Raw genomic sequence first — 27107 nt, 5'->3', positions numbered from 1 at the left:
TACCACAGCAACTGCTTTACACTCATCTACCTGTTTTGTCACCTTCTCAAAGAACTCAATAAGGTTAGTGAAGCCAGACCTACCCTTCACAAAACTGTGTTGACTATCCCTATTCAAATTATTCCTTTCCAGATGATTATAAATTCTATCTCTTTATAACACCTTGCCTACAACCTTATGCGAAGGTTGGTAGGGTGGAAGGTGAGCACCAGGGGCGTTCTGTCCTTGTTACGGTTGGAGAGGTGGGGTCTGAGGGCGGAGGTGCGGGATGTAGACGAGATGTGTTGGAGGGCATCTTTGACCACGTGGGAAGGGAAATTGAGGTCTCTAAAGAAGGAGGCCATCTGGTGTGTTCTGTGGTGGAACTGGTCCTCCTGGGAGCATATCCGGCAGAGGCGGAGGAATTGGGAATACGGGATGGCATTTTTGCAAGAGGTAGGGTGGGAAGAGGTGTAATCCAGGTAGCTGTGGGAATCGGTGGGTTTGTAAAAAAATGTCAGCGTCAAGTCGGTCATCATTAATGGAGATGGAGAGGTCCAGGAAGGGGAGGGACGTCTCAGAGATGGTCCAGGTAAATTTAAGGTCAGGGTGGAATGTGTTGGTGAAGTTGATGAATTGCTCAACCTCCTCGCGGGAGCACGAGGTGGCACCAATGCAGTCATCAATGTAGCAGAGGAAGAGGTGGGGAGTAGTGCCGGTGTAATTACTGAAGATCAACTGCTCTACGTAGCCAACAAAGAGACAGGCATAGCTGGGGCCCATACTGTGCCCATGGCTACCCCTTTGGTCTGGAGGAAGTGGGAGGATTCAAAGGAGAAATTGTTAAGGGTGAGACCAGTTCGGCCAAACGAATGAGAGTGTTGGTGGAAGGCTAGTGTTTGTGCCAGGTATGTTTGCCATGCATATTGTGTGTGGATGTGGGTCGATGTGGGACTGAGTTCAGTTCTCTGTAGTTGAACAGTCTGTGATATTTACCACCTCAACCTCATATGTAAAAGATGTGGAGACAGATGAACCTTTGACGACTTTTCCTGGTGCATATTCACAGTGCTTGGCAGCAGCAGGATTATCCATTTAATGTAATTACTGAAACAATTAGCAGACATGTTTGAAAAGCTATTATGTTTTGCCAGTGACACACAGCGAACCCCTCAGTGTCGCAGATCACTTGTTCAGAGGAGACGAGAGCAGACAGGAGTGATGGAGTACCATGCAATTCAATGCAGCAGTCACTTGGAAGCACATCAATAGGCAAATACTTACTGCTGTTTGATGGTCACTCCCAGACAGATCCAACTAGTTGTGCTGAGAAGGAAATTACTCCATGAAATGCAGGTGGAGAATTAGCTGCCGGTCCCATCTGCCTCCATCTTGGGTGCCCTCTCTTCAGAATAACACAGCCTTCACTGTGCACCCACTATAGGCAATCTACAGTTTGAGGGAGCTGGAAAGGAAATTACTGCATGAAATACATGTTCTTGAATTGGTGGGAGAAAGGCAATGCCATGTAAATGAAAGATAAAAAAAGTCGCAAAATTAGGTGAAAACTCATCTGCTGCTGAAACCGTAATTATGCCTTGGCTATCTCTGGACCGAATTCTTCCAATGGAATCCTGGATGGATTCTGGTTTCCTATTGCTAGACGTCCTCCAAACCTTACCCGCCTGTGACTTAACATCTACTAAGTCTTGGTCCCTTATAATTTACCTGTTCTTGCAAACATAAATAGATTCTGGGTCAAGGACATGCCAATTTTAAAATTCGCACTCTTTTCAAATCTCTCTATGATTTCATCGCTCCCTATTACTACCATCTCTCTCAGTTCTACAAGCTTCTGTCATATCAGCACTTATCAATTCATATCCCTGATTTTGATTGTTCAACCATTATATTTTTTAATCATCCATAGGATTTCACCATTGTTGGTTAGGTCAGCATTTATTGCTCACAAGGCAGTTAATGGTCAACCTTAAGTTGCATATAGGCCAGAGGACAGCAGTTTCCTTCACTTGACTGCATTAGTGAATCAGATGGGTTTTTCCAAAATTGACAATGGATTCATAGTCATCAATAGACTGGTAATTCCAGATTTTTTTTATTGTATTCACATCTGCCATGGCAGGATTTGAGCCTAGGTCCCCAGAACTTTACCTGGGTCTTTGGATTAACACCATAGCGATAATACCACTAGACCACTGCCTCACCACCATTAGTGGCATATTTTCCAGTTACCAAAAAAACCCACCATTTCGACTGGGACAACACATCTATCCTGGGACAGGCTAAGCAAAGACATGCAGAGAATTCCTAGAGGCCTGGCACTCCAACGACAACGCCATAAACAAACACATAGATCTAGATACCATCTATCAACCCCTCAGAAAACGAACAGGAAATAACATCACCATAAACCCCAGGAACCCCATCCAGGACAAACATATAAATAGAAAGCAGGAGACAACAGCTTTACTTCACTTGGAGGTTGCCACTGATGATGTTACCTAGCCAGGTAATGAAACGTCTGGATATCGAACCTACAGCTCAGCGAGCAAACCTACACCCTAAGTTACCAATATCCTATGCTCTGGAATCTCTCCCTAAATTTATCTAACTCTCTCTCTCTCCTCTGTGTAAGTTGCTGCTCCTGCTCCTTTGACCAAACTTTTGATCATCTGGCTGAATATCTTCTTTATGTAACTCAGAATGAAATTTTTGTTTGATAGCTCACTTGTAAAGTATGTTGTGATATTTTGCTACTTTCAAATCAGTGTTAGGACCAGACCTCATCCTGGTTTCCTAGTTCATTATGGTTCCAATCAAGATACCCTAACTGTTAGGCTCCTGGCTACGAGGAATGACCTGGCTCCCATCTTTATTCACCCACCTCCACAGTTAGTTAAAATGAGGTTAATTTACAAAGGATCCATTTTCTTGTAGATACCTTTCTCCCAAACCCAAATGCATTTATGTTTTAATAGGAATCAATTTCACCATGCTTTCCTGAATTATCAAAAAATGTGAATTTACTAATCATGTGCCAGAGGAAATTTTAATTCAAATACACACAGATTAAAGATGAGGTCAATACAAAAAGTTAAACAAAACAGATTTACGGATCAATCTCTGACTTCTTTGTGAAGGCAAATTAGTTAAAGTGGAGATTAAGGTTAGTAGTGGAGGTTACTCGTAGAACTGATATTGGTAGATGAACATTTAGTTTCATAATGCTTCGCTTCCAAGATTAGTTGAGATTCTGTAGTTCTGATTCTTTCTGACTATGATTGAATTGCTGTATTCAGGGTGAGAGAGAATCATTTATTGTTCTGCTTCCTTTTTAACTGATGTCTAGCACTCAGAGATAGAAAGGATCTTTACCTGCAATGCAGAATAACTGGAGGATAATTCTTTAACTGTGACCTTCAAAATACACTAATACTTGAACCCAACCTGGTACACATGAGTTTTGAATCCCACTAGCCCACTCCAGTAGGGTTGAAACAGCCTCTTTGACCCAACTTTATGTACTCCTTACGGAAAAAGTGCAAAATGTATCTGCAGTTTGAGAGATTATCCACATAGCAGTGGTTTGTTGTTGATCAGGGGATTGTCATTACCTTGTTCTCTTTGCAGTCACGAGATCACAGTCCAGTTTGTATAAAATTTCTTTGATGTTTTAGATGTTACATCCCATTAAGACAACATGGAATTTTCTTTCTCATTTACAATTCTCATCTTTATTGCAGTCCAGCTAAAAAAAAAAACATATTTTGGAATTAAGAGCTTAAATTTATTTTCGGATTCTGATCCATGATCATGACAGCATAATATATGACTGTATACAGTAGTTTTTCAATATTCATTCATGGGCTGTAGCTGTCACTGGCTAGCCAACAGTTTTTGTCCTTCCCAATTGTTGTTGATATTTTGCTTTCAGATCCCAGGGAGTTTGGAGAATTTCCAGCAGATTAAGTTCACAATGGGCTAAACAATTGTGGAATGAATGAGTTTCATAAACCAAATAATCTTTGTTTACCCTTATGTTTTTTAAAGTTTCTTTTTCTTTTATTCTCTACTTTGCTGTTTGAAAGCCAATGTTGCCTGTCCTGAGAGAGAATAATGCAGTCCTAGCATGCTATTCTGCATGCCATCTGCCAAACGTTCAGCGTATTTATCTATGCTGAAAATTGTTACAGGATTTCTGGGAAGCACACAGAACAAACTGGATTAGCAATGTCACACTTGGCCAAGGCAGGATCACTACAACGCCATGGGGATTTGAAACAGTGGCAGCAATTCAAAGGACAAAAAGATACCTTTGAAAAATAACAGGCACAGTTCCTTGTATTTGAGTTGCAGACATGGTTCCTTGTGTTTACCCAGATAATTTTCCTTTTGATGGGAAATACTGAAGGCTTCAGGCTCAAGCAGTCAGTTGGAAGATTTGTATATGTGCAGTATGCAGTTTCCCTACTCCCAGCTGAACCTACTAAAATATTTTTGCAACAGTTTGTCGTGTTTAATTGGAGTCTACTGAGGAATTTAATTTAACGTTTATGCTCCCCTGGGAGTTCAACATAATTTTAAAACAAAAAAACCCATTTCTCCTCTCACCACTGACCTCTCTGTCTTTCTGCCTCTCTCTCTCTCTCTCACATACACACTCTCTCTCTCTCTCTCTCTCTCTCTCTCTCACACACACAATCTCTCGAGGCAGGAGAATTAATGAATCAAGACAAAGTCTACCTCAATTCCAAATGTTCAGGAAAATATTTTCCCATTTAAAATATAATTGTTTGTGTCTACTACTGATTAAAATGAACGCTAGTAATGCTTTCATAGACTGGGCTTTGAGTAAAACGGTTATCACAGGCTGCCTGAACTGCTGGTCTCTCTATAACCTTTGTTCCAGAAAAAATATCTAAGCTAATTGAGTTCTATTGATCAATAACCTCCACCACTCTGTGAAGAATAAATCTTGAAGACTTGCCATTGATGCTTGCCCTCAGCCTGGCACCTTCATCAGTGTGATTGGTGCTGCATGTTGTGGGACTCTGTCATATCCACAGTTTTTCTCAGTGTGGGCGTACAAAGATAATTCAAACATTTTTGTGTGCAGGCTACTATGCATCACATCAAGGACTCTTGCAGCAGTTATGTGTCAGCATAAATCTCAAGGGCTGCTGGCTCAGTTAGCCTTGCAGTGGAGTCAATTATGTATCATAATCCATGTAATGAGATTTTCTGGGGATCGTCTGAAATGTTAACCCTTTGTGCCCTAAGACTGTATCACTGTTCTCCAGTGCTGAATTTCACAGAGTGCTGTTTGTGCACAATTTGGTAAACACTGTACTGGAGATGTATCTTTGCTGGTTTTCTGACAAATTGCAACCTTTTAATATCATTATCATTTTGAGCTGAATTCAGCAATACCTTTACATTAGATTTGGATATATTGGATACTTCTTTGCTTCACTTTAGATGAGATATTATTGAAGGAGATTCTGTACCTACTTTCTTGTTGGCTAACATTAATACAAAGGATTGATTGGCCTCCTGTAGGGCTGTACATTTCTATGACTCTGTTCTCATAAACCTACAAGTAATGGTTGTTTTAACATTAAAGGATGAGGGAATCTAAGGTGCGCAAGTCATCAACCATGAATGAAAAAGAACTTTTATTCAGTGGTGCATAAAATCCTCAGATCATCCAGTTTTTTTTTTTATTCTTTCAAAGATGAGGATATTACTGGCTAGGCCAACATTTATTGCTGACAGGGTTGGGGTGGCACACTGCCAGGGACCTGGGTTTGATTCCAGCTTCTGGCAACTGTCTGTGTAGAGTTTGCACATTCTCCCCATGACTGCATGGGTTTCCTCCAGGTGCCCCGGTTTCCTCTCACAATCCAAAGGTGAATTGGCCATACTAAATTGTTCACAGTGTTCAGGGATATGTATGTTGGGTGCATTACTCAGAGATTAAATGTAGGGAAATGGGTCTGGGGGGGTTACTCTTTGGAGGATTAGTGTGGACTTGTTGGGCTGCAGGGCCTGTATCTGCACTGTAGGGATTCTATGATCTGTGTCTAATTGCCCAGAAGACAGTTAGGAGTCAACCACATTGCCATAATCTATCATGACATGTGCGTTAGATCAGGTAAAGATGGCAGTTTGCCTTCCCTAAAGGGAAGTAGTGAACCAGATGGGTTTTTACCAAAAGTCAACAGTGGCCAGCTCTACTCATTCCCTAGCCCCATGTTGACTTTCAATACCCACCCATCCCCCTTACTTTAACCTCTGAAGTGAGCAAATCCTCAGTCTAAGTGTTTCTGTAAACCCTCAATTAATACCTTTGGTCAACTTCTCAATTTTATCATCTTTCACACTCTTTCTTTACTCGATCTCAAGGGAATCGGTGACTATCTCCTTTATCAACACCAACTTACTAGCGCTCTTCAAACTCACTTGTGTTATCTCTGAAACCAGTCCCTTGCTCCTTCATATTCCCAAACACTCAACTCTACCCCTCTTCCCCCACTCCCACTTTCATGCCAAATGACATCTTCAGCAGTTTGTTCTGCTTCTTTTCAATACTACTGTCATTCTCCTCTCAAAGACTCTCAAATTGTGAGTCCACCTTCTAAACTCTTAATATAAAATCAAGCTAATAAAATAAGGCTAGAACATATAATATTAAGTTGGGAACTGAATTACATCAGTACATCCTGATCAAATGATGTTGTCCACCACATCATTTCACTGGGGAGAAAGAGTTTGCAGTGTCATGGATTTGAATTGCAATCCCCCCAGTTACTGGACAATTGTTCTGTTAATTTATTATTCATTCACAAGGCATAACCATTTATTCTTCTGTAACTTTAAGAAAATGGTACTGAACTGCTTTGGTGTCTTTGTGAGCTAGCCTTCTGTGTTTTGATTGATCGGATCTGCTTCGCTCAATATTTTTAATTTTCATAACATCAGACGAATTAGGCTTCCAGCCATCTTGGGAACTATTATTGAAATCATGGATGTCACCAGTTGTGGTGTCCTAGACTAGATTTAGTTGAAATGTTACTTTTTCCTCCCTTGTTCAGATGACCTGATGTTTAGTGGTAGAAATTTTACACTCTGAACCACAAAGTACGTGCTGATTTCATTGATTGTAATCAGTGCAGTGATAAAGATGTTATATTCCCTGCAGCACCCTCTTAGGAAAAAGATGATGAGTTGGATTTCCCAGTCCTGATTATGGGCCCTCTGGCATTGTGTAATGAGAGTGGGATTAAATTTGGCTGTGATGCTTTCACAGTTGGATAGCCAGCTGGCACACTTATCAAAGTGCATAATAACCAGACTAGGGGCTGTTGAAGTATATTCTCAGGTGGGAATCAATGCCTTTGAAAAAGGCAAAAAGAACAGATAATTGGAAAGAAAAAATAATTGAGAAAAAATGCTCACATATATTACAATTTACACAGTTTGTCTTTAATGAGCTATTTTCTGAGATCTGTCTGAGCATTCACACATACTGCAGGCTTCTCTGTCGCAATGATTCATTTGGTCATTTTGGGTAATCAGTAGAGTGAGAAGGTGATATTGAGCGAGAGGAATGCTCAGCCAGTCTCTGGGGTTACTTGAGTTCTGTTCTGCGCAGTGGTCCATGGAAATTGCTCCCTGGATACAGTCTAACCAATGGCTTTAACAATCTGTGACACCGCAGGAACTCAGGGCTAGGCTGAAGATTAATGACTAGCCAAGTATATACATGCTGCGGTACTTGCAATATGCAACAGTGATATTTAACCCTGTATTGTTGCCTTCATTTCATTTGGGAATAGAGTTACTTTGAGAAGATCAGTAACTATTTGGGTCCTGGCCTTTATTATTATGTTGATGCAGACAGATGTGGTTCTATCACCTTACATCAACATGCAACTCCATGAGCATTCGCTATAATAGAAACCAAGAATGAAGAAAACCCCAAAGTATTCCTCCCTGGGGGTTTATTGATTTTTATTTTATTGATTAATGTGAAATAGCAATTACAGTTTGGTACTGTTTGACTTATATTCATGCATTACTTAGTTAAATCAAAAACCTTTTAAAAAATTAATATCAAAGAAGACATTGTTCTCTTCAAATATACATTGCATACATTTATGCAACATATGGGGTGAAATTAATCTTCTGCAGTAGCACAAAAAGGTGCTAATGAATCAGCAGCCAATATTTCACCCCCAAATTTTCTTTGCCAGTGAATTCAATGGAAAAAAAAGTATAAAACAGGTTTTTAAACTATCATTTTAAATATGACTTGGAGACTGAAAACCAATGTGAATCAATAAGGCAGAGATAGCAATCAGGACTTATTGCAAGGTAGAATATGCATTGGAAAGACTTGAACTAATTATATTCTAGATTAGAGCGGTGCTGGAAAAGCACAGCAGTTCAGGCAGCACCCGAAGAGCAGGAAATTGACGTTTCGGGCAAAAGCCCTTCCTGTTGAAGGGCTTTTGCCCAAAATATCGATTTCCCTGCTCCTCAGATGCTGCCTGAACTGCTGTGCTTTTCCAACACCACTCTAATCTAGAATCTGGTTTCCAGCATCTGCAGTCCTTGGTTTTTACCTAGTTGATGTAATTGTAGTTAAAGGAGGATGAGAGGTCAGCAAAGTGAGTTAAAATTGAAAGAAAAATTGCAGCAGCAGATTAAATGAGGTAGACAACCCCAAGACCAGGATAGGTTTGATCCTGTTCCCACCTGATGAGTGCTTGTTCCAGGGATTATTGGATTGTCACCAGAAGTGGCTAGAAAGAGCTGGACTCAGGATTTTCAATGTGATGCAATCACAGTTCAAACCATCTAATATTATCGATTCAAAGGCACTGGAGAATTTCATGACATCATTCAAAGTACAGGCCTGTATAGAAGTATAAATTAACTCTGGAGTTGGTCTTTTGATCAACAGTGAGGAACTGATTTTATGGCTGTTCTGCCGACTATCCACTGTGGAACCAGACTCCAAGCTTCAAGGAGTTGGCTGACAGACAATCGTGAGAGAACCCCTTTGAGTGCCCTTGTAGTTAATGTGTCATTGTTCTGTGCAGATCAATATATGGAATTTTCTTTCATGGAACAAATTAACATTTTCTTACATTTGTCCTTTGCAAAGCCTATTTTAAAAATATCTCTCCCCTGATGATGAAGTTGATAAAAGCAGCACATAACTAATCTGTAAAGATCATAAGGTTACATTCAACTCCTGAGCTGAGTTAACCAATCTCAGCTTAGGTGGCAGGAAGGCTGCTATAATTACCCTCAGAATCCTTGGCCAGATTGGGTAGATATTGCTGGAATGAGCACATGCAAAGGGAGGTTATGTTTCCAGCATTCTTACCACCACTCGGTTATCTGTATTGGAATTAGCAAGTATCATGGGTGAAGACTGCATTTCTCTATGTCTTATGCAAATACCGCCTATTGTGTAGTACCTACACCTATTTAATAAATTTGTATAGTACACAAATCGCTATTTCTTTCAATCATTTGGTGCAGCTCAGATAGGCATGTCTTAGTTAACTTAGTAAACCGCACGTTTACCTGGTTGAGTGTAGCTCCAACAATACTCAAGACATTTGACACCATCGAAGACAAAAACAGCCCACTTGAAAGGCACACTGAATCATTAGATTTTACAATACAGAAGGCGGCCATTTGATCTATCATGTTTGTATCACATTCTGAAAGAGTTACCTAACTCATTCCACTTTCCACCCCTATCTCTATACTCCTCGAACTTCAGTTTCAAATATATGTCTGGCTCTCTTCTGAAATATCCCCTGGAATCAGCCTCCACCATTCTTCTGCCAGTGCAATCCAAACACACATCCACAAACATTCATACTTTCCACCTCGAACACTCGGTAGCAGCAGTGTGTACCATCTATAAGATGTACTACAGAAATTCACCAAGGCTCCTGACACAGCACATTCCAGTCCCATCACCACTGTGTCTATAATGCAGTGGTTCAAGAAGACATTTCACCACCACCTTCTCCATTGCTGTTAGGGACAAGCAATAAATGTTAACCCAAGCAGCAACACCCATCCACTTCCCACTAATGAAAAACAAACATAGTTTCATTGAGACAGGGCAAAACAATAAGCAAAACATTGAGCATATGGACTTCTATGATAACTATAAAATGGTAAAATTTTTAAAAATCAAATAATTTGCAGGTATACCTCCACAGGTACTTAGTGTAGAGTCAGAGAGCTGTACAGCATAGAAACAAACCCTTCAGTCCAATGTATTCATACTGAACAGATATCTGAAATTAAACGGCATTTGGCCCATATCCCTCTAAATCCTTTCTATTCATGTAACTATCCAGATATCTTCTAAATGTAGTAATTATACCAGACTCCACCACTTCCTCTGGCAGTTAATTCCACATACAAACCACCCTCTGCTTAAAAATGTTGCCCCTCAGGTCCCTTTTAAGTATTTCCCCTCTCACCTTAAATCTCTTGTGTCTAATTTTGGACTCACCCACCCAGGGGGAAAATCTTTAACTATTGACCCTATCTATGCCCCTCATGATTTTATAAACCTCTATAAAAATTGCCTCTCAGCCTCCAATGCTCCAGAAAAATAGTCCCAACCTATTCATCCTCTCCCCCTCACTCAAACCCTCCAATTAATGTAACTTATAAATGTTTTCCTTAATTGATATAGCACCGTGTTCCCTGAGGATTTGGGCTGGCATTCCAGGAAAAAGAGATACAAGAGAAGAACACAGGCAGGTGGAAAGCAGTTTGAATCCAGAATTGCCATTTCATGGTGATGTATGGAAATCCTTGCAGTGAAAGAGGCTGTGATAGTCAACTTAAATGGGTCAAGGTAACACGTAATAAGGAGTTAGGAGAGAGAAAGGAATAAAAGGGAGAAACAAAGAGGAAAGTCAAAATATATATCAAATTGCCAGCATTTTACACTAACAATCATATACCTGGGGCCCTGGTCAGGTTTTCATGGGTTCAAGGTATAAATCAAAAAAGTCAGTTCCCTTCTGGTACTGCAGTCCCATTCTTCCCAAATCTGATGGATAATACGTTAGATATGCATTACTCCTTCCATGAAAGATCAAGATTGCCATTTCTGCAGTAGACACCTTGGGTATGAGGCAAAACCCCTGACCATTAACACTCAGATGACAGTGGAGTACAACAGATGTGCCATTGTATTAGCCACTCACCTCAGCTATGGGTGAGGCAATGGATATAAGTTGGGATATAGATCTCAATGGGAAATGGAAGGCAGTGAAGTGAATGGTAAACAGTACTGGGAAGGCAAAGAGGAGTTAATAAATGCCAAGGAAAAGAAAAAAAAATGGATGACAGGTGACTGATGAAAGACTAAAGAGTAGTAAAGATCAAGAGCAAGAGAGGAAGTGCCAATATTTATGGCAAAGTAGTAGAGGAGAATGTCTGTAAAATGATAGGAGTTTGGATGAGCCCATGAATACTCTGTGTGCCAGAGTTAGGGGACTTTTGAATGCAAGAGGACAGTGTTTGAGGTAACATACTGAATTATGGTTCCATTTTTCTTTGAAAATGAGATTGTTATTAATAGAGAGATGCAAAATTGCTTCATGATAATTAGAATGCTTAATTCTCATCTACAAATTCAGATGTTACCAGTTAGCAAATGTCTGACTTCCTGAAAAATGAAATTTTAGTATAGTGCTTTCATTATTGAATTGTGAAGGTGCCCATAACAGCAGAAGATACCAAGAACATCAGCCAAGGCATCAGCCACAACAACTCAGAGAATGTCTAATGTCAGCAATCCTCCAATCCAAAACTTCCACTGATCTGTTCACCATGAACAGATTGTGTTAATCCAGGATTTGAAACAATTATACTCAGTCATGTCTGATGTCATAGGATGTTTCAAAGGATTTGCAGTACTGAATAGCAAAGAAAATGCAATTAATTTGACACTCCCAGAAAGTGCAGCATTCACATATTAAGTACAAGCTGGGTAATAGGGAACAGAATAGTGTTACACATTGTCTTCATTACAACACAGATACCTTGGATACGCTAAGCAGATTGCCGAATCCAAATAAAGCTGCAGATGTTCCATTGGATCTACAATTGACAGCATCAAGGTGAAAGACATTCTCAAAATTAATCTGCTGCATTTTGGTCTGCATAATGATGACCAATTTCAATCAGAAACTGCAACTGACCCATAACTGAAAGTACTGTGGAAGGTTACCACTGAGAGTAGCCTGACAATGATCAGAGAAGTGCCAGACACCCTCTGATATTTTTGACCTTACAGAGACAAGCTCGATATCTCAAGAGCCTTGTAGTTTTCAAAAGAAAAACATTTATGCCTGAAGCTCTCTTCTGGGACATATTGCCGTAACTACACCCAGGGATTATGGGCAGAGGGTGAAAGAGACAACAAGTAGATGATGTGGTCTAATGGGCAGGGATCAACAATGATGTTGAGCTTTAGGAATGACATCTGAGACATCAGCCACAACAGCACAGAGAATGTCTCTGCCCCTCAATCCTTTGGTCTAAAAACTTCACTGATCTGTTCACCACAAATGGAGCTAAGTTTATCTTACTCATTGACTATTTCTCCAAATTTTCAATAGTCAGGAAAAGAACACTTGGGGAACATCTGTGCCAGGCACACTGAGGGCCATTTTCAATTGATTTGGTGCAGCTAAAGAAATGGTTTTTGAACAATGAGCTGCAGTATGTAGACAGACTTCACAGGGATATGTGTGCCACATGGGGTATGAACCATGTAATGTTCTCAACACATCTCCCTCCATCAAATGGTCTTGCCAAGCAAATTGTTTGGACAAATAAATCACTTATCCTGAAGTGTAGCACAATGAAGTAAGATTCTCGTATTGCCGTGAGTATGATTTTTTTTTCAGCCATTGCCTACCCAAGTTCTCCAAGATGCAAAACACACTTCTTGATAAGCAGGGGAGGATGTGACTGCACGCAGGTGCAGAACTGCCTTAATTACACGTACAACGAAAGGTCCGAGTCTCACATTCCACAATGGGAAAAGGGTTACCCGCAAAAATATCCAGTGTGTGCAGAGTCTTGCAAGACATCAGGACAACAAGACAACAAGAAACACATCAGCAACTTGTCTGTAAATCAAGAACAGCCAAGATAAAGTCCACATCTCCAGAAGGTTCTTTTGATTTGATTTATTATTGTCACATGTACCAAGATACAGTGACAAGTATTGTTTTGCACACGAGCCAGACAAATCATATCTTACTTAAGTGCAGCAGGGAAATAGAACAGAATGCAGAATATAATGTTCTAGAATTGTAATTACTCTGCTGCACAAAGCATAGAAAGATCAACTCTAATGTATGAGAGCTTTGCTCATAAGCCTGGTAACAGCAGGAAAGGAGCTGTTCTTAAATCTGCTGGGAATGTCCAAGATGGCACTGAAGCATGCCGACTCTTTGCAATCTCTCCTAAGCAGGTTATACTATAATGAGATTAGGAAGAATTGTGACCAAAATGACATGTGGACTCTTATACTTCTGTACTCATAAAATTTCCAAAGGGTGTAAAATGGGATTGGTGGTGGGGGTTGAGGTGGAGACACATCCAATGAGCCTAGGGAAGGGCAGAGCAGCAAATAATGTCCATCCCCAAGCCCAACAGCAGCCTTGTGCAATTCAAACCATTCAGTTTTCTGATTGGTGTGGGCCTGCCTTTCTCCAGGTATAATACACAGGTTGGAGCTTGAGGACATTAGTGACCCATGAAGACTACTTCAAGATCTCAATTGGTCAAAGAGTAGACAGACTGTCCAACAGTTCTCACAATCCCAGTTTAATTGTGCTAAGGGAAGGGAAAGGAAGGGAAAAGCTCTCAGGAAGGGAATGTCCAATTCCGCTCCATGTGTCACAATCCATTGCCAATCATTTCAGGCTCTGTCAGTCCCTCTGAGTTTTTTGATAAACTTTTGCTGAGTTTCTAAGGTAAGAGAATTCAAACCTTAAAATTGTGTCAATTTTTAACATGCAGATACCAATCAGTCCAAGTTATTTAAACATAATGTACAGTAAATTCCATCACCAGCAGCAATAGAATGCAACATCTGGTGATAAATGTGCAGAAACATCACATGACACAGGTTTCTGACATGTTTAAAAATAAGCTTCTTCATGCAACTTTCACCAATCAAGAGATGATCAGTCTGAAATGTTTTGAACAATTGCTATTGTTTGTGAAGAGCAAGCTGTCAGAATTGTCCGAATGAGTTACAAAGCTTTTGGATTTGCAGGTACAGTTCTAAATATGTGCACTTTCCCTCTCCAGGTTGGAGTTTCAGTATGGGCTCTGCATATCAGTTCCACAGCTGGCGGGTGTTTGTCGTTGTCTGCGCTCTTCCTTGTGTCTCCTCTGTTGTCGCACTCACCTTCATGCCTGAAAGTCCTAGGTTCCTACTGGAGGTACGGTACTTGGAATGAATGGCTTTTTTTCTCTGTGTAATGACAATCCATGATAATTTTTTTTGTTGTCAGAAAAAATTTGAGTCAGAAAAGGTAAATATTTTCTATTTTTCAGAAATTTTCTTTCTTGTCCTTGTTTCCTAAAGGCACCGATGCGCGTTTGAAGAACTCTATAGTGGCTATTATTTGTCCATGAGCTCAGAGTATTAGAAAAATACTTTATTATGTAGGAAACAATGATTAGTCCTGAACCTTTCATCTTTCAACACATGTATTTTCCAAGAGTCACCTAATGATAACAAATCATCCCAAGCCCAGGGCATTGCTGCAGGAATTCATCAGAACATAGAGACATAGAGATGTACAGCATGAAAACAGACCCTTCGAACCAACTTGTCCATGCCAATCAGATATCCTAATTTACTTTAGTTCCATTTGCCAGCACTTGGCCCTAATCCCTCTTCCTATACAAATGCCCATCCAGGTGCCTTTTAAATGTTGTAATTGTACCAGCCTCCACCACTTCCTCTGGCACCTCATTCCACACATGCATTACCCTCTGAGTTAAAACGTTCCCATTGAGAGATCCAAGATGGCGGTAGTCTGAGTGGCCTGAGAACTTCATTAATGACCTTCCTGCTGACAAAAGGTCAAAAATTAGGATGTCCTCTGATGATTGCACATTGCCCAGTCAGATTCAGGATTCTCAGAAATTTTTTAAAAACCCATGCCTACATATCTAAGTGCAGCTAGACTTGGGTTGACAAATAGCAAGTAACATTCATGGCACACCATTGCCAACAAGAAAGACCTTAATCATCTTTCCTCAATATTCAATGGCATTACCATCCTTGGATCTCTCATTATCAATATATTAGGGGTTATCATTGATCAAAAACTGAACTGGACCATTAGATAAATAGTGGCTAGAAGAGATGGTTGTAAATTTTCAGCAGATGATTCATCTTCTGACCCCCAAAGCTATCCACCATCTACAAGGTACATTTGGAGTCTGATGGGATACTCCCCACTCGCCTAACTGAGTGCAGCTCCAACAATACTCAAGAAGCATGACACCTTCCAGAAAAGTATAATCTGCATGATTGGTACTGCGTTTACAATTAATCATCCTCTTCCCCTCCAATACTCAGTTAAGTAATGTGTACTCTCTACATAAGCACTGTAGAAATCCACCAAGGACATTCCAAACCCATGACAACTTCCATCTAGAAAACACAGACAACAGTTATATGAGAACACTATCACCTGCAAGTTCTGTTCCAAGCTATTCACCATCCTGACTTGGAGATATAACATTGTATCTTTGGTGTCACTGGATCAACATCCTGGAACTCTCTTTCTAACAGCACTGTGGGTATCCATACATCATGTGCAATATTTTTAAAAGGAGTTCACTTCTGCCTCCTCCAGGGCAATTTAGGATTGGCAACAAACTCTGGACCAACTGTGAATTGCATATTCCTTGCACTAATAAGGAAAGCTATGGGACCTGGATCAACAACGATCTTATGAGTGTAATCAGTACGATTACAAGACTGATATTTCTGAGAATGTATTTACTTGATGTTTTTCTGTAGGTGGGGAAACATGATGAGGCCTGGATGATTCTGAAGCAAATTCACGACACCAATATGAGAGCACGGGGACAACCGGAAAAAGTATTCACTGTAAGTGTCACTGAGAAAAATTCAAGGATAAAAGATGAACTAGGGTTGGAGAATTGTAGAGTCTTGAGAGGGACTGAAATGTAGGATGATATGACAGAGAGGATGCCTTAGAAGCAAAAACTTCTTTACTCCAGATCTTCCTGCATTTATAGCCCAACCTGATATGCAGGGGTTACCTGTCCTCAGAAACAGATACCGTTCTACAAGATGGAAATCAGTAAGAAGGCAAGAATGATTGGTGTCCCACCCAAGATCTGTGTATGATGAAAATATCTGATTAACCTTGAGAGCAGCATTTGGTAAAATAAAACAATGGAACTCCCACAGAAACATTTTTGCTTTTTCCACATTCATTTGCCAGATCTTTACTGACTCACTTAATCTGCAGCCAACTGTAGCTCCTAGTTTCCTCTCCACAATTTATTTTCCTACCTATCTTTGTGTCATCAGCAACCACATCTCTTCTCCCATCACCTGAATCATTTTTTTTTAATTTGTTCACAGGATGTGGGCATTGCTGATTGGGCCAGCATTTATTGCTCATCCCAAATTGTCCAGGGGGCTCTTAGAAAAGTCAACCACATTGCTGTGGGTCTGAAGTCACATGGAGGCCACACCAGGCAGGGATGGCAAAACTCCTTCTCAAAAGGTCCTTCTGAAGCAGATTAGATTTTTATGACAATTGACCAGGTTATGTGTCTGCCATTAGATTGACCTTGTTTTGCAGATTTTTATTGAATTTAAATTTCACCATGAAGGGAATTCAAAACCACATTCCCAGAACATTTGCCTGGGACTCTGGATTGTTTACTTATAAAATTTTTCACTGTATGTTTTATGTGACAATAAATTGCTATTCCATCCAATCCAGTGACATTATTGTTACATCATCACCTCCCCAAAAACATCATGCAATATAAATACAATAATACAATATAAGTTTAAAAATATTGAGGCCCCAGTACTTATCTCTGTAGCACAAGGCTCGCTACATTTTGGCAACTAAAATAACGGTTTATACCTACTCTCTGCTTCTTATTAGCTAGTCAATTCCTGCATCATGAACTTTTAGTTGAATTGAATTAGCTCTATTGTCACATGTACTCATATGAGTACGGTGAAGAGTTTACAAGTTTCCACTTATGGTGCCATCTTAAGTGCAAGATACGTAGGTATAGATTCTTCACTACAATTCCTTGGAAAAAATGTTAGAAAATTAATGAAATAAAAAGTACAGCACTGTAGATCAAATACCTTCTAGAAATCCCTAACTACCATACCTCATTGGTTCCTCTTTTATGCAGAGTACATGTTAGTTCCCCAAAGAATTCTTTACAAAATGTTAAACAAGATCTCTCTTTCATAAAACCATATTACCTCAGCCTGATTACTTTGAACATTTCCAAATGTCCTTGAACAACGTCTTTATTAGTAGCTTCTACCATCGTCTCCACAATGAAAACTAAGCAAACTGACCTGTAGATTCCTGCTTTGTATCTTCTCCTTTTCCAATAAAGAATTTACATTTGCCAATCTCCATTCGAATGGAAAATTCCCTGAATCTAGAGAATTTTAATAAATGAAAACCAATGCACCAACTACCAACTAGGCTGTTCTTTTGAGACTCTGAATAATGTCCATCAGAACACAAGCACTTATCATGCCTTGGGTCCAACAATTTGCTTAGTCTCCCTTCCCTAGTGACTGTAATTTTCTTGAATTCTTCCCTCACTTCCATTTCCTGATTGACACCTATTGCTATGGTGTTACTTGTATTCTCTAATGTGAAGACCAATGCAAAACGATTCATCTGTTATCTCCCTATTTTCTATTATTAATTCCCCAGACTCAAGTTCTGTAGGACCAACACACTTTGATATAAAACAAAGAACTGAGGATACTAAAAATCTGAATGCTGAAACAAAGACAGAAATTGCTAGGAAAACTCAGCAGGTCTGACAGTATCTGTGGAGAGAAAAAAGAGACAACATTTCGAGTCCAGTGACTTCCCCCACCCACCCACTTCAGAACACTTTCACATGTTTCTTTTTTAAATTTCTGTACAAACTCTAATCATCTGTTTTCAAATTTCTAGCTATCTTGATTTTATCATCTGATTTTCCCTCCTTATTAATGTTTTAGTACATCTTTGCTGTGTTTTGATATTCTGTCCAATCCTCTGACCTACCAGATATCTGTCTGCAATGATACATAACTTACTTTTAAGTTTGATATTGTCCTTAAATTTTTTACTGAACCAGTTTCCCTGACCAGTGACCAGCTCAGAAGACTTTGTCTGCAATGGTATTGTCACCTCCTGGAATAAACTGTCCAAATTTTTTTTCTCCTCTCTGATGAATCACAGTATTTGCAGTTCAACTTGCAACTCGTAAACACTGAGTCCATGCCACTCAGGCTGCAAACACTTACTGTAGATGTACTTGCTCTGGATTGCATTGATGTTCAGGAACTCCCACATGCCGCAATGGCAATACATTGCCTATCCTGCTAGACCTAATGGTATTTTTATTAGTTCTTTCATGGAATGTGGGTGCCACTGACCATGCCAGCATTTTTGGCCCATTCCTAATTGCCCTTCAAATAAGAGGCTTGATAGGCCATTTTAGCTAAGAGCCAACCACATTGCTTTTGCTCTGGAGTTACGTTAAGGCCTGACCAGTAAGAATAGCAAATTTCCTTCCAGAGAGCATCTTAGTGAACCCAGATGAATTTTATCTACAGTCAGTGACGATCTCATGGTCACCATTATTGAGGCTAACTTTCAATTCCAGTTTTGCTCACTAAACAAATTTAATTATTTTATTCAATTTTTCATTTTCCCCTTTCATGTGTTTTATTAAACCTACCCTATGTTAAACATTAGAAATGGAATTCATCTTAACCACATTGTTCATCAACAGTTGACTAGATATTTGAGTGTGAACTAGATGCTTAAGGGTTTTAAAAGTTCTACATATTTCTAGATTCTAGCACTTTAATACTTGGTACACATTATAGTATTCATATGTGTACCTTACTTTTAAGAGCATTCCCAAAATGATGGACTATGTTATTCCACGACTGTAGTCCTACATCTGAGTAATTATCTTTGAGGCTTGGTTGGATGCTGGAATGGGGAGTGGATTTATTGGGTTTATTATTAGTTATAGTTGCCCACCAGTAAGTGTGATAATTGAGTAATCTAATAAAAATGCCTCTGAAGAGCTGTTGTAATGCAATAGTACAGTCCCTGCCTCTGAGCCAGGAGGCTCAGGCTCAAGTCCCACCTGCTGCAGAGGTATGTACTAACTATGTAAATAATCCACAAACAAATCAATTATAAAAGAACTAACATTACCTATTCCTGAACTTGTAACAAACATTCTGGCTTATGCCAGTTGGGAGCCAGCCCAATCAATGAACTGGAATGACAGACTGGCAACAGGCAGGCAGGCTGGGTTACAGCCATTGATGCCTTATTCATTTTGATCCATCCGCCAGCTGTGACTGCCATATGGCTACAGTTGTGGTCCTTGTCCCTCTTGAAGTGCTCTCTCTTTCTCCTACTTATATTAGGCAAAAGTGAGGACTGCAGATGCTGGAAACCAGAGTTTAGATTAGAGTGGTGTTGGAAAACTGCCACAGGTCAGGCAGCATCCTAGGAGCTCCCACCTCCGACCATCTTTCAGTGGTGGAGAGCCTCCAATTGGTCTTCCAGCCTCGGGAGACTGTCCTTCATGTTTAACTGAGTGGGGCTCCTGTGGGATACCACCCAATTAACTTCCTCCTCCCAGACTGCCCTTGGATGGCAGCACAAGCATCACCAGATCCTGGCAAGGAGTTCATCCTGGCATCAGGGTCAGGCCAATACTTTCCAGTTGAAAAATGAGGGAAGAAAATTCTAACCCAAGGGTCATGGTATGAGATGTCCCACTGCTGCAAATGTTAATACTCCCAATAAATTAGCATGACATATTGGCTGGACAAGTTGGGTGGATGCAATATTTGGCTCACATATCCAAAATAGAAGTCCTAGTTGATCAGAATAGAACTCCTCAAACTAAGTCTGATTATTGGTGATGCGTTTGCCTTCTAGTAACGGGGAAATAAAGTTTGAAAATGCATTTACCTCAGAAACTATTGGATGAAAAAGCAGCACTCCGAAAGCTAGTGCTTCCAAATAAACCTGTTGGACTATAACCTGGTATTGTGTGATTTTTAACTTTGTCCACCTCAATCTAACACCATCTCCTCCATATCTCAGCAAATAATTACACTGGTGAATCTTACTCAATTTGCCAACTCTTATCTTCACAGGTCAATAGAATCAAGACTCCAAAACTGATTGATGAATTGATAGAAATACAGACAGACACGGGCACTTGGTATATGAGATGGTTTGTTCGGATCAAGACTGAACTGTACAGTGTAAGTCAAGTAGCTATGTTATAAATTGGAAAGATACCTTTCTCCTCAATGTTGCATGTTACAATATGCCAGAAAAGAACATTTCATTGCCAATTTAGACAATTCGGGTTGAATGTAGGTACATCTCATGATGAAGTTCTGTACAGATGGGAATTTTAAATGTTGAATATCTGGGGTCTTACATTCCGAAGTTTGGCAATGTAGAAAAATTTATGTCTGGATGAGGGGCTGGGAACTTGTGACAGAATTAGGTTCCACCAGGACCCAACCTGACAACATTATTCTTTAATAATAAGTTTGGCAGACCATTCACCCTCCCTGCCCAATCAGTCCAAGGGAACACAACAGAGACTACATTCCATGCAGCTCTCATTCTAACAGCCATTGGGATAGGACAACCATCCACCCCTTCAGGTGAGAGGATCCACACTGGCAGCTGGAACAGTTCAGGCACACTGTTCCAGGATATCCTCACCCTGCAGTGACACTGAACCTTAATCACTAGAGGGAATGGCACTGGGGATGATAAGTTCTGGCCCTCCTTTGTCTCTGACCCATTCTGAGGGTTCCTCAGCTGCAATCTCTTCATGTAGTGGAGGTTTGACATCCACTGTAGGTTGTTACTGACTGAGGACCTGCTGACAGATTGACTTCTCCTCCATCCCACCCACTATCCAGGATGATGACAAGCAAAAATCCCCATTAATAGGCACCTTGTCAGTAGCAGCAGTAATCTAGCTGGCAGTAACCTCATCTCCACATCCAAAATACTGTCAACTTGTTGTTCCCAACATTAAGAAAAGCCTCACTGATTTCTCACCATAGCTCATTTTCAGGGTTTAATAAAACCCTGCCTTTTGTGTCTGCCTTCATAGAGGAAGATACAAGAAGTGTCCCTGAAATAATTAAGACCCAAGGGTCTAGTGAGAGTGTGACTGGAAAAAATTAGTAAAGAAGTGATTGTGGAAAAATTAATGGGACTGAAAATTGACAGCTATCCAGGATCCAATGTACATCAATGACCATCTTTCAAAATTCATTTAATTCTCCTTTGGTGCCTGCAGATTGTAACCCACTGTTTGAGAAGGGGGTGAGAGAAAACATTAGGAATGACAGACCTATTAGACTGATGTCAATAGTAGGAAGAAATACTGGGATCTATAATGAATTGATATGATTACTGGATATTTCGAAAATAATTGTCCAATTGGGCAGAGTCAAAATGGATTTGTGAAGTGGAAAGCATGTTTGACAAATCTGTTCAAGTTTCTTTTGAGGACGGTACTCAGATATTCAATAAAAGACAAGAAGTGAATGTGGTATATTTGGATTTTCAGAAGGTTTTTGTCAAAATCCCACACATGTTACTGAACAAAATCACAATTCACAGGATTAACAAGAATTCTAACAAGAATTGAGGGTTGGTTACCGGGCAGAGAATAAAGAATGTAATAATCGGGTCATTATGTGGTTGGGAGGCTGTGAGCAGTGATGTGCTGCAAGGATCAGTGTTTGAGTCCCAGCTGTTCACAATCTGTGTCAATAATTTGGATGTGGGGAGCATTTGTATTATTTCCAAGTTTGCAGATGATACAAAATTTGGTGGGAATGTGGGGAGCTTTGTAGCTGTGGCATTTTAAGTGATCATCGTGGAAATAGTTAAAAATCACACAGCTCCAGATTATAGTCCAACAGGTTTATTTAGAAGTGCTAGCTTTCGGAATGCTGCTCCTTCACCTGGATCTGTGGAACACGATCATAAGACACAGAACGTATAGTAAAAGATTACAGTGTCATGCAGCTGAAATGTTGTATTGAACAAACCTGGATTGCTGTTAAGTCTTTCATCTTTTAGAATGAGTTGCACGTTTGGAGCAGCGTTCCGAAAGCTAGTGCTTTCAAATAAACCTGTTGGACTATAACCTGGTGTTGTGTGATTTTTAACTTAGTCCACCCCAACACTGGCACCTTCACATCCTAGTGGAAATAGTTTTTAAGTGTCTTTGAGGGTTCCCTTTTATGCAGCAAGTTTCAGATGCCCACAGCTCTCTGGGTGAAAAAAAATTGTCAAATCCTCTCTCAACCTCCCGCTCCTTACCTTAAAACTGTGCCCCCAGTTATTGACCCCTCTACTAAGATGAGTTCTTCTCATTCACCCTGTCTTTGCCCCTCAAAACTTTGTACACCTCAATTAGATTTCTCCCCTCAGCTTTCTTTGCTTTAAGATAAACAGCTCCAGCCTATTTAGTGTCTCATCATAGCTAAATAGCCCAGACAACATCCTGGTGAATCTCTTCTGCACCTTCTTTGGTGCAATCGCATCCTTCCTAAAATGTGATGACAGAACTGCAGACAGTGCTCCAGCTGTGGCCTGAATAACATCATAATATCCTTTCTCTTGTATTCAATGCCTTGGCTACGAAAGGCAAGTATCCCACGTGTCTTCTGAACTAACTTAACTACCTGTACTGCTACCTTCAAAGGTCTATGGAGAGGCCACTAAGGTCTCTATAGTCCTCTGTACATTCCAGGGTCCTGCCATTCATTGTGTATTCCTTTGCCTTGTTAGTCTTACTAAAAGGTATCTCTTCATAATTTTCAGGATTAAATTCCATTTCCCACTGTTCAGCCCAACTGGACAGCCCATCGATATCATCCTGTAGTTTCCTCATTATTTAGCACACCGCCAATTTTCATATCATCTGTGAACTTACTGATACCTCCCACATGTATGCTTAAATCATTAATGTCCACAACAAATAACAAATAACCTCGCCCCAACCATAGTGGTGCACTGCTGGATACAGGCTTATTGTAGAGTGAGTGCAGAGTACGTTTAAGGTTGGGATGGTGGGACTCTCCCATGAGGAGAGATTGGGAAGATTGAGCCTGTCATCTCTGGTGTTGAGAAGAATGAGAGGCGACCTAATATAAAAACTTCAAAATTATCAAAGCTATAGAGTCGATGCAGAGAGAATGTTTCCCTTGTCTGTGGGGTCCAAAACCAGGTGACACCGCCTCAGGATGACAGACGAGCCTTGGGATGAGGAGGAACTGCTTCACTTAGAGAATGGGAGATTTTTGGAATTCTTTAGGGCTGAGGACATTCAGTCATTCAATACATTCAAAACAGAGATCAATAAATTTATAGCAATTAATGATATTAAGGGCTGTAAGTATAGTACAGGAATAGAGTATTGAAATAAATGATCAGCTATGACCTGGAGTGGGATAGGAAGCTCGTAAATATCCTATGGCTGCTTCTATGTTTCTTTGGGAGAAAGGGAGAGAGACAAAATACAGCTTTGGTATGAGGATGAGAAACAGATGGTAGTGCATTGGCTGTACGTTATCTATGCATTACTGCAGGGAAATTCAAATATTCATGTAACGGGCAGATCATCCAGTAAGAACCATTTTACACCTCTGCTGGATTTGGATAATGGTGCTCGATACTAAATGTATGTCCGGATATAGGTGGGGGATTGGCAGGAAGGGTAACAAGTGAAGGCGATGGTGTTCTGTGATGCTGCCAGGGCATCAATTCAATGTCACCTCACAGGTCTCCGATATTTGGAAAGCGAGTGGTTGTGAAAAGCAAATGCCCATCCACCATTTTGAAATCACGAACTAATGAGCAGATCTCCTTCACCAATCTGTGAGAAGGAGCTTAGCAGCAGAGAGAGAGGGCAAATCAAGCAAACCAAGACCAGGGAAGCAGAAACAATTAAAATGAGAGATAAGCAGACACCAGTAACAAAGAGAGGGAGACATTCAGTTCTAATTACGATCTGTGAGTAATGACACAGGGGATTCATTTTAATAATATATTCTACATTTCATAGTTAGATACTCTTACTTGTCATTGACAAAGTGAAAAAATCTGCTTGTTAATTTTCCACTTATTTATCTTCTGTAAAATATTTAATTTTTTATTATAATCATAGGTTTGGTGATGGGCTGTCATTATCTAAGGCACTGAAATGTATTTCTATGTCTCCTTCACTACCGAGCAGTCAATTGAAGCTTATTGTAATGTTTTTTGTAACCCAATGTGCTAATGGTCTGCATTTATTTTTGAGGAAGTGGTATAGAATGGTGCAGGGGTAGAACAAACCATTTCCCACCACTGTACCATTGTACATCTCTGCTGGCAAACTACCACCCAGTTTTAAATAACTACTTGCTTCTTATGTTTTGGCATTTTAAACAATTTAAAAAAGGGGTTTTACTGGCAGAAGAGGAGTGTCAAGGCCAGAGGGAAAATGCAACCCAGCTAATAAGAATACTTGCTGTTTTCAGAGTCAGGACTTAATATCAGCAGATTCTGAAACAAAGCATCTCTTTGAAAAACAAGACAAATGTTTTATCCTGATGTCTCCTGCTCTACATCATGTTCATTACTTTAAATAAAACTTGAAAATGTTATAAATTTGGTTTTTACTCACTCTCATCCTCAAAAATTAACCACTAGAAACATAGCTACTGTACAGAAAAACTCAGCATAATATCACAACTCTGAGACTCTGATTGCATTCCAGGTTTAAGAATCCTGTCTCCATGAACCCTACTTTATAGATTTCTGCCTGCGTTTTGGATTTCCAGTCCAGACATGGAAAATTAGGCTGGATGGGGAATTGGGCCAGGTAATTCTGGAAGACCATAAGGTGCTGCCTTGTTCCTGAAACAAGCATAGAGAATGCTGGAGAAACTCAGCAGGCCGGGCAGCATCTGTGGAGAGGGAAATGGAGCCAATATTTTGAGTCCAGAATGACTCTGAGAAGAGGGCAGGTGGTGTAGGGGCTCAGTGCAAAAGGCGACGAGGCTGTTAATGGTAGTGAAAAAGAAACAGATGTAAAATGTGTGTAAATTAAGGTGTGAAATGGAGACAATGTGTCCTTTCAATTGAGAGCAAAGTAAAAAAGACACAAACCAGACAAGGCTGTCGGGCAAGTAGGGAATAGGAAAGAATAATGTAAGACAAATGAACAACATGTATCATGGTCAGTTTCTGAAGTTATGGAATTTAATGCTCAGACCACCAGGCTGTAAAGTGTGAAGTATAGATATTGTTCCTTGAGCTTGCGATGTGCTTCATTGGAACATTGCAGCAAGTCCAGTATAGAAATGTCAGCCTGAGAGCAAGGTGGTTTATTGAAATAGCAAGCAGCTAGGAAGTCAGGGCCATTCCTTCGGACAGAGCAGAGGTGTTCTGCAAAAATGATTACCAAGTTGCATCGGGACTCACTGATGTAAGGGAGACCACATTGTGAACAGTGAATGCAGTCGACTAGATTGAAAAGTGAATTAATGCTTCACCTGGATGGGGTGTTGAGGGGCATTGGACTGTGAAGAGGGAGGAGTTGAATGGGCAAGTGTAACACGGCTGCATAGGAAGGTGCCATGGGAGAGTAGGATGTGTTAACGGTGATGCAGGAGTGGACCAAGGTGTCCCTGCAGTGTTGAGAGTCGAGGAGAGGGGAAGATGGGTTTGGTGGTGAAGTCCTGCTGAAGCTGATAGAAATGGTGAATGATTATCCTTTGAATGTGTAACTATTGGAATAGTAAATAAGAAAAAGGAAGACCTATTGTTGCAAAAGAGAGAGAGGGTGGGTTTTGGGTCAGGAGGGGGTCAGGTGGCCAGTGGGAGAAGGAGGGGTGTTGAGACTCAGCATCAGGTCTGGAACAGGGAAAGGGGGACAAGGAAAGAGGGGCGTTAGTGTGGAGTTTGTGGAAGGTGAGTATATGGGAATTAGCAGGGTGGTGACAGTGTGGATTGGAGGAAGATGTTTGCATGGGAAGCAGGAGAACATGGTGGTGGTTAGTCTCGGAGGGTCAGGTCATGGGGACTGAAGAGAGATTAACTCCAGTGTGGGTGAAGGGGGTTTGGGGTCAGTATGGTAGTGGGAGGAGGGCGATAGGGGTTAATCTATAGTAAGTTTAGATGGGTCAGGTTTGTAGATGTGGGGGATCAGGACAGTGGAATCAACATCCAGGGGTGAAGGAAGGGTGTGTTTGGGTCCTGAGAGGGAGATGGGGTTTAGATACTGAGCAGAGAAACGATGGTTAGGTATTGAGGGAAGGAAGGCAGGTCAGCTGTGGAGCGAAGGATAGAGGTCAGGGGTCAGGTATGGAGCAAGGGTTGGTGGGGGGAATAGACAATGGATCAGGGGAATAGTGTGTGAAGAGTATGTTGGGTCCGCAGTGGGTGAACGGTGTATTGTGTCCTGAGTGGGTGAAGGATGTGTTGGGTCCCGAGTGGGTGAACGGTGTGTTGGGTCCGCAGTGGGTGAAGGGTGTATTGGGTTCCGACTGGGTGAAGGATGTTTTGGGCCCTGAGTGGGTGAAGGATGTGTTGGGTCCCGAGTGGGTGAAGAGTGTGTTGGGTAGGAGTGGGTGAAGGGCGTGTTGTGTCCGCATTATGGGAGGGTATATTGGGTCCAGAGTGGGGGAAGTGTGCGATGGGTCCGCA

General features: G+C 40.7%; 1 protein-coding gene across 5 annotated transcripts in view; it reads left to right on the top strand.

Annotated features, from left to right (window-relative positions):
- The window catches only part of sv2ca (synaptic vesicle glycoprotein 2Ca), a 202613-nt gene that overhangs the window by 142929 nt on the left and 32577 nt on the right, over nt 1-27107 (top strand). For 4 of the 5 annotated variants that reach the window (XM_043707301.1, XM_043707291.1, XM_043707310.1 and 1 more), the window contains 3 exons: nt 14386-14519; nt 16118-16207; nt 20525-20635. In XM_043707301.1, coding sequence (XP_043563236.1) covers nt 14386-14519; nt 16118-16207; nt 20525-20635 — 335 coding nt within the window. Of the gene's footprint in view, nt 1-10883; nt 13238-14385; nt 14520-16117; nt 16208-20524; nt 20636-27107 lie in introns of those variants that run through there. The other variant, XM_043707323.1, reaches the window with a different exon arrangement.

Source organism: Chiloscyllium plagiosum, chromosome 2 (genome assembly GCF_004010195.1).
Source record: "Chiloscyllium plagiosum isolate BGI_BamShark_2017 chromosome 2, ASM401019v2, whole genome shotgun sequence".
Lineage (NCBI taxonomy): Eukaryota > Metazoa > Chordata > Chondrichthyes > Orectolobiformes > Hemiscylliidae > Chiloscyllium > Chiloscyllium plagiosum.
Note: the sequence above shows the minus strand (reverse complement) of the source record. Positions and strands in the feature narration are given on the sequence as shown.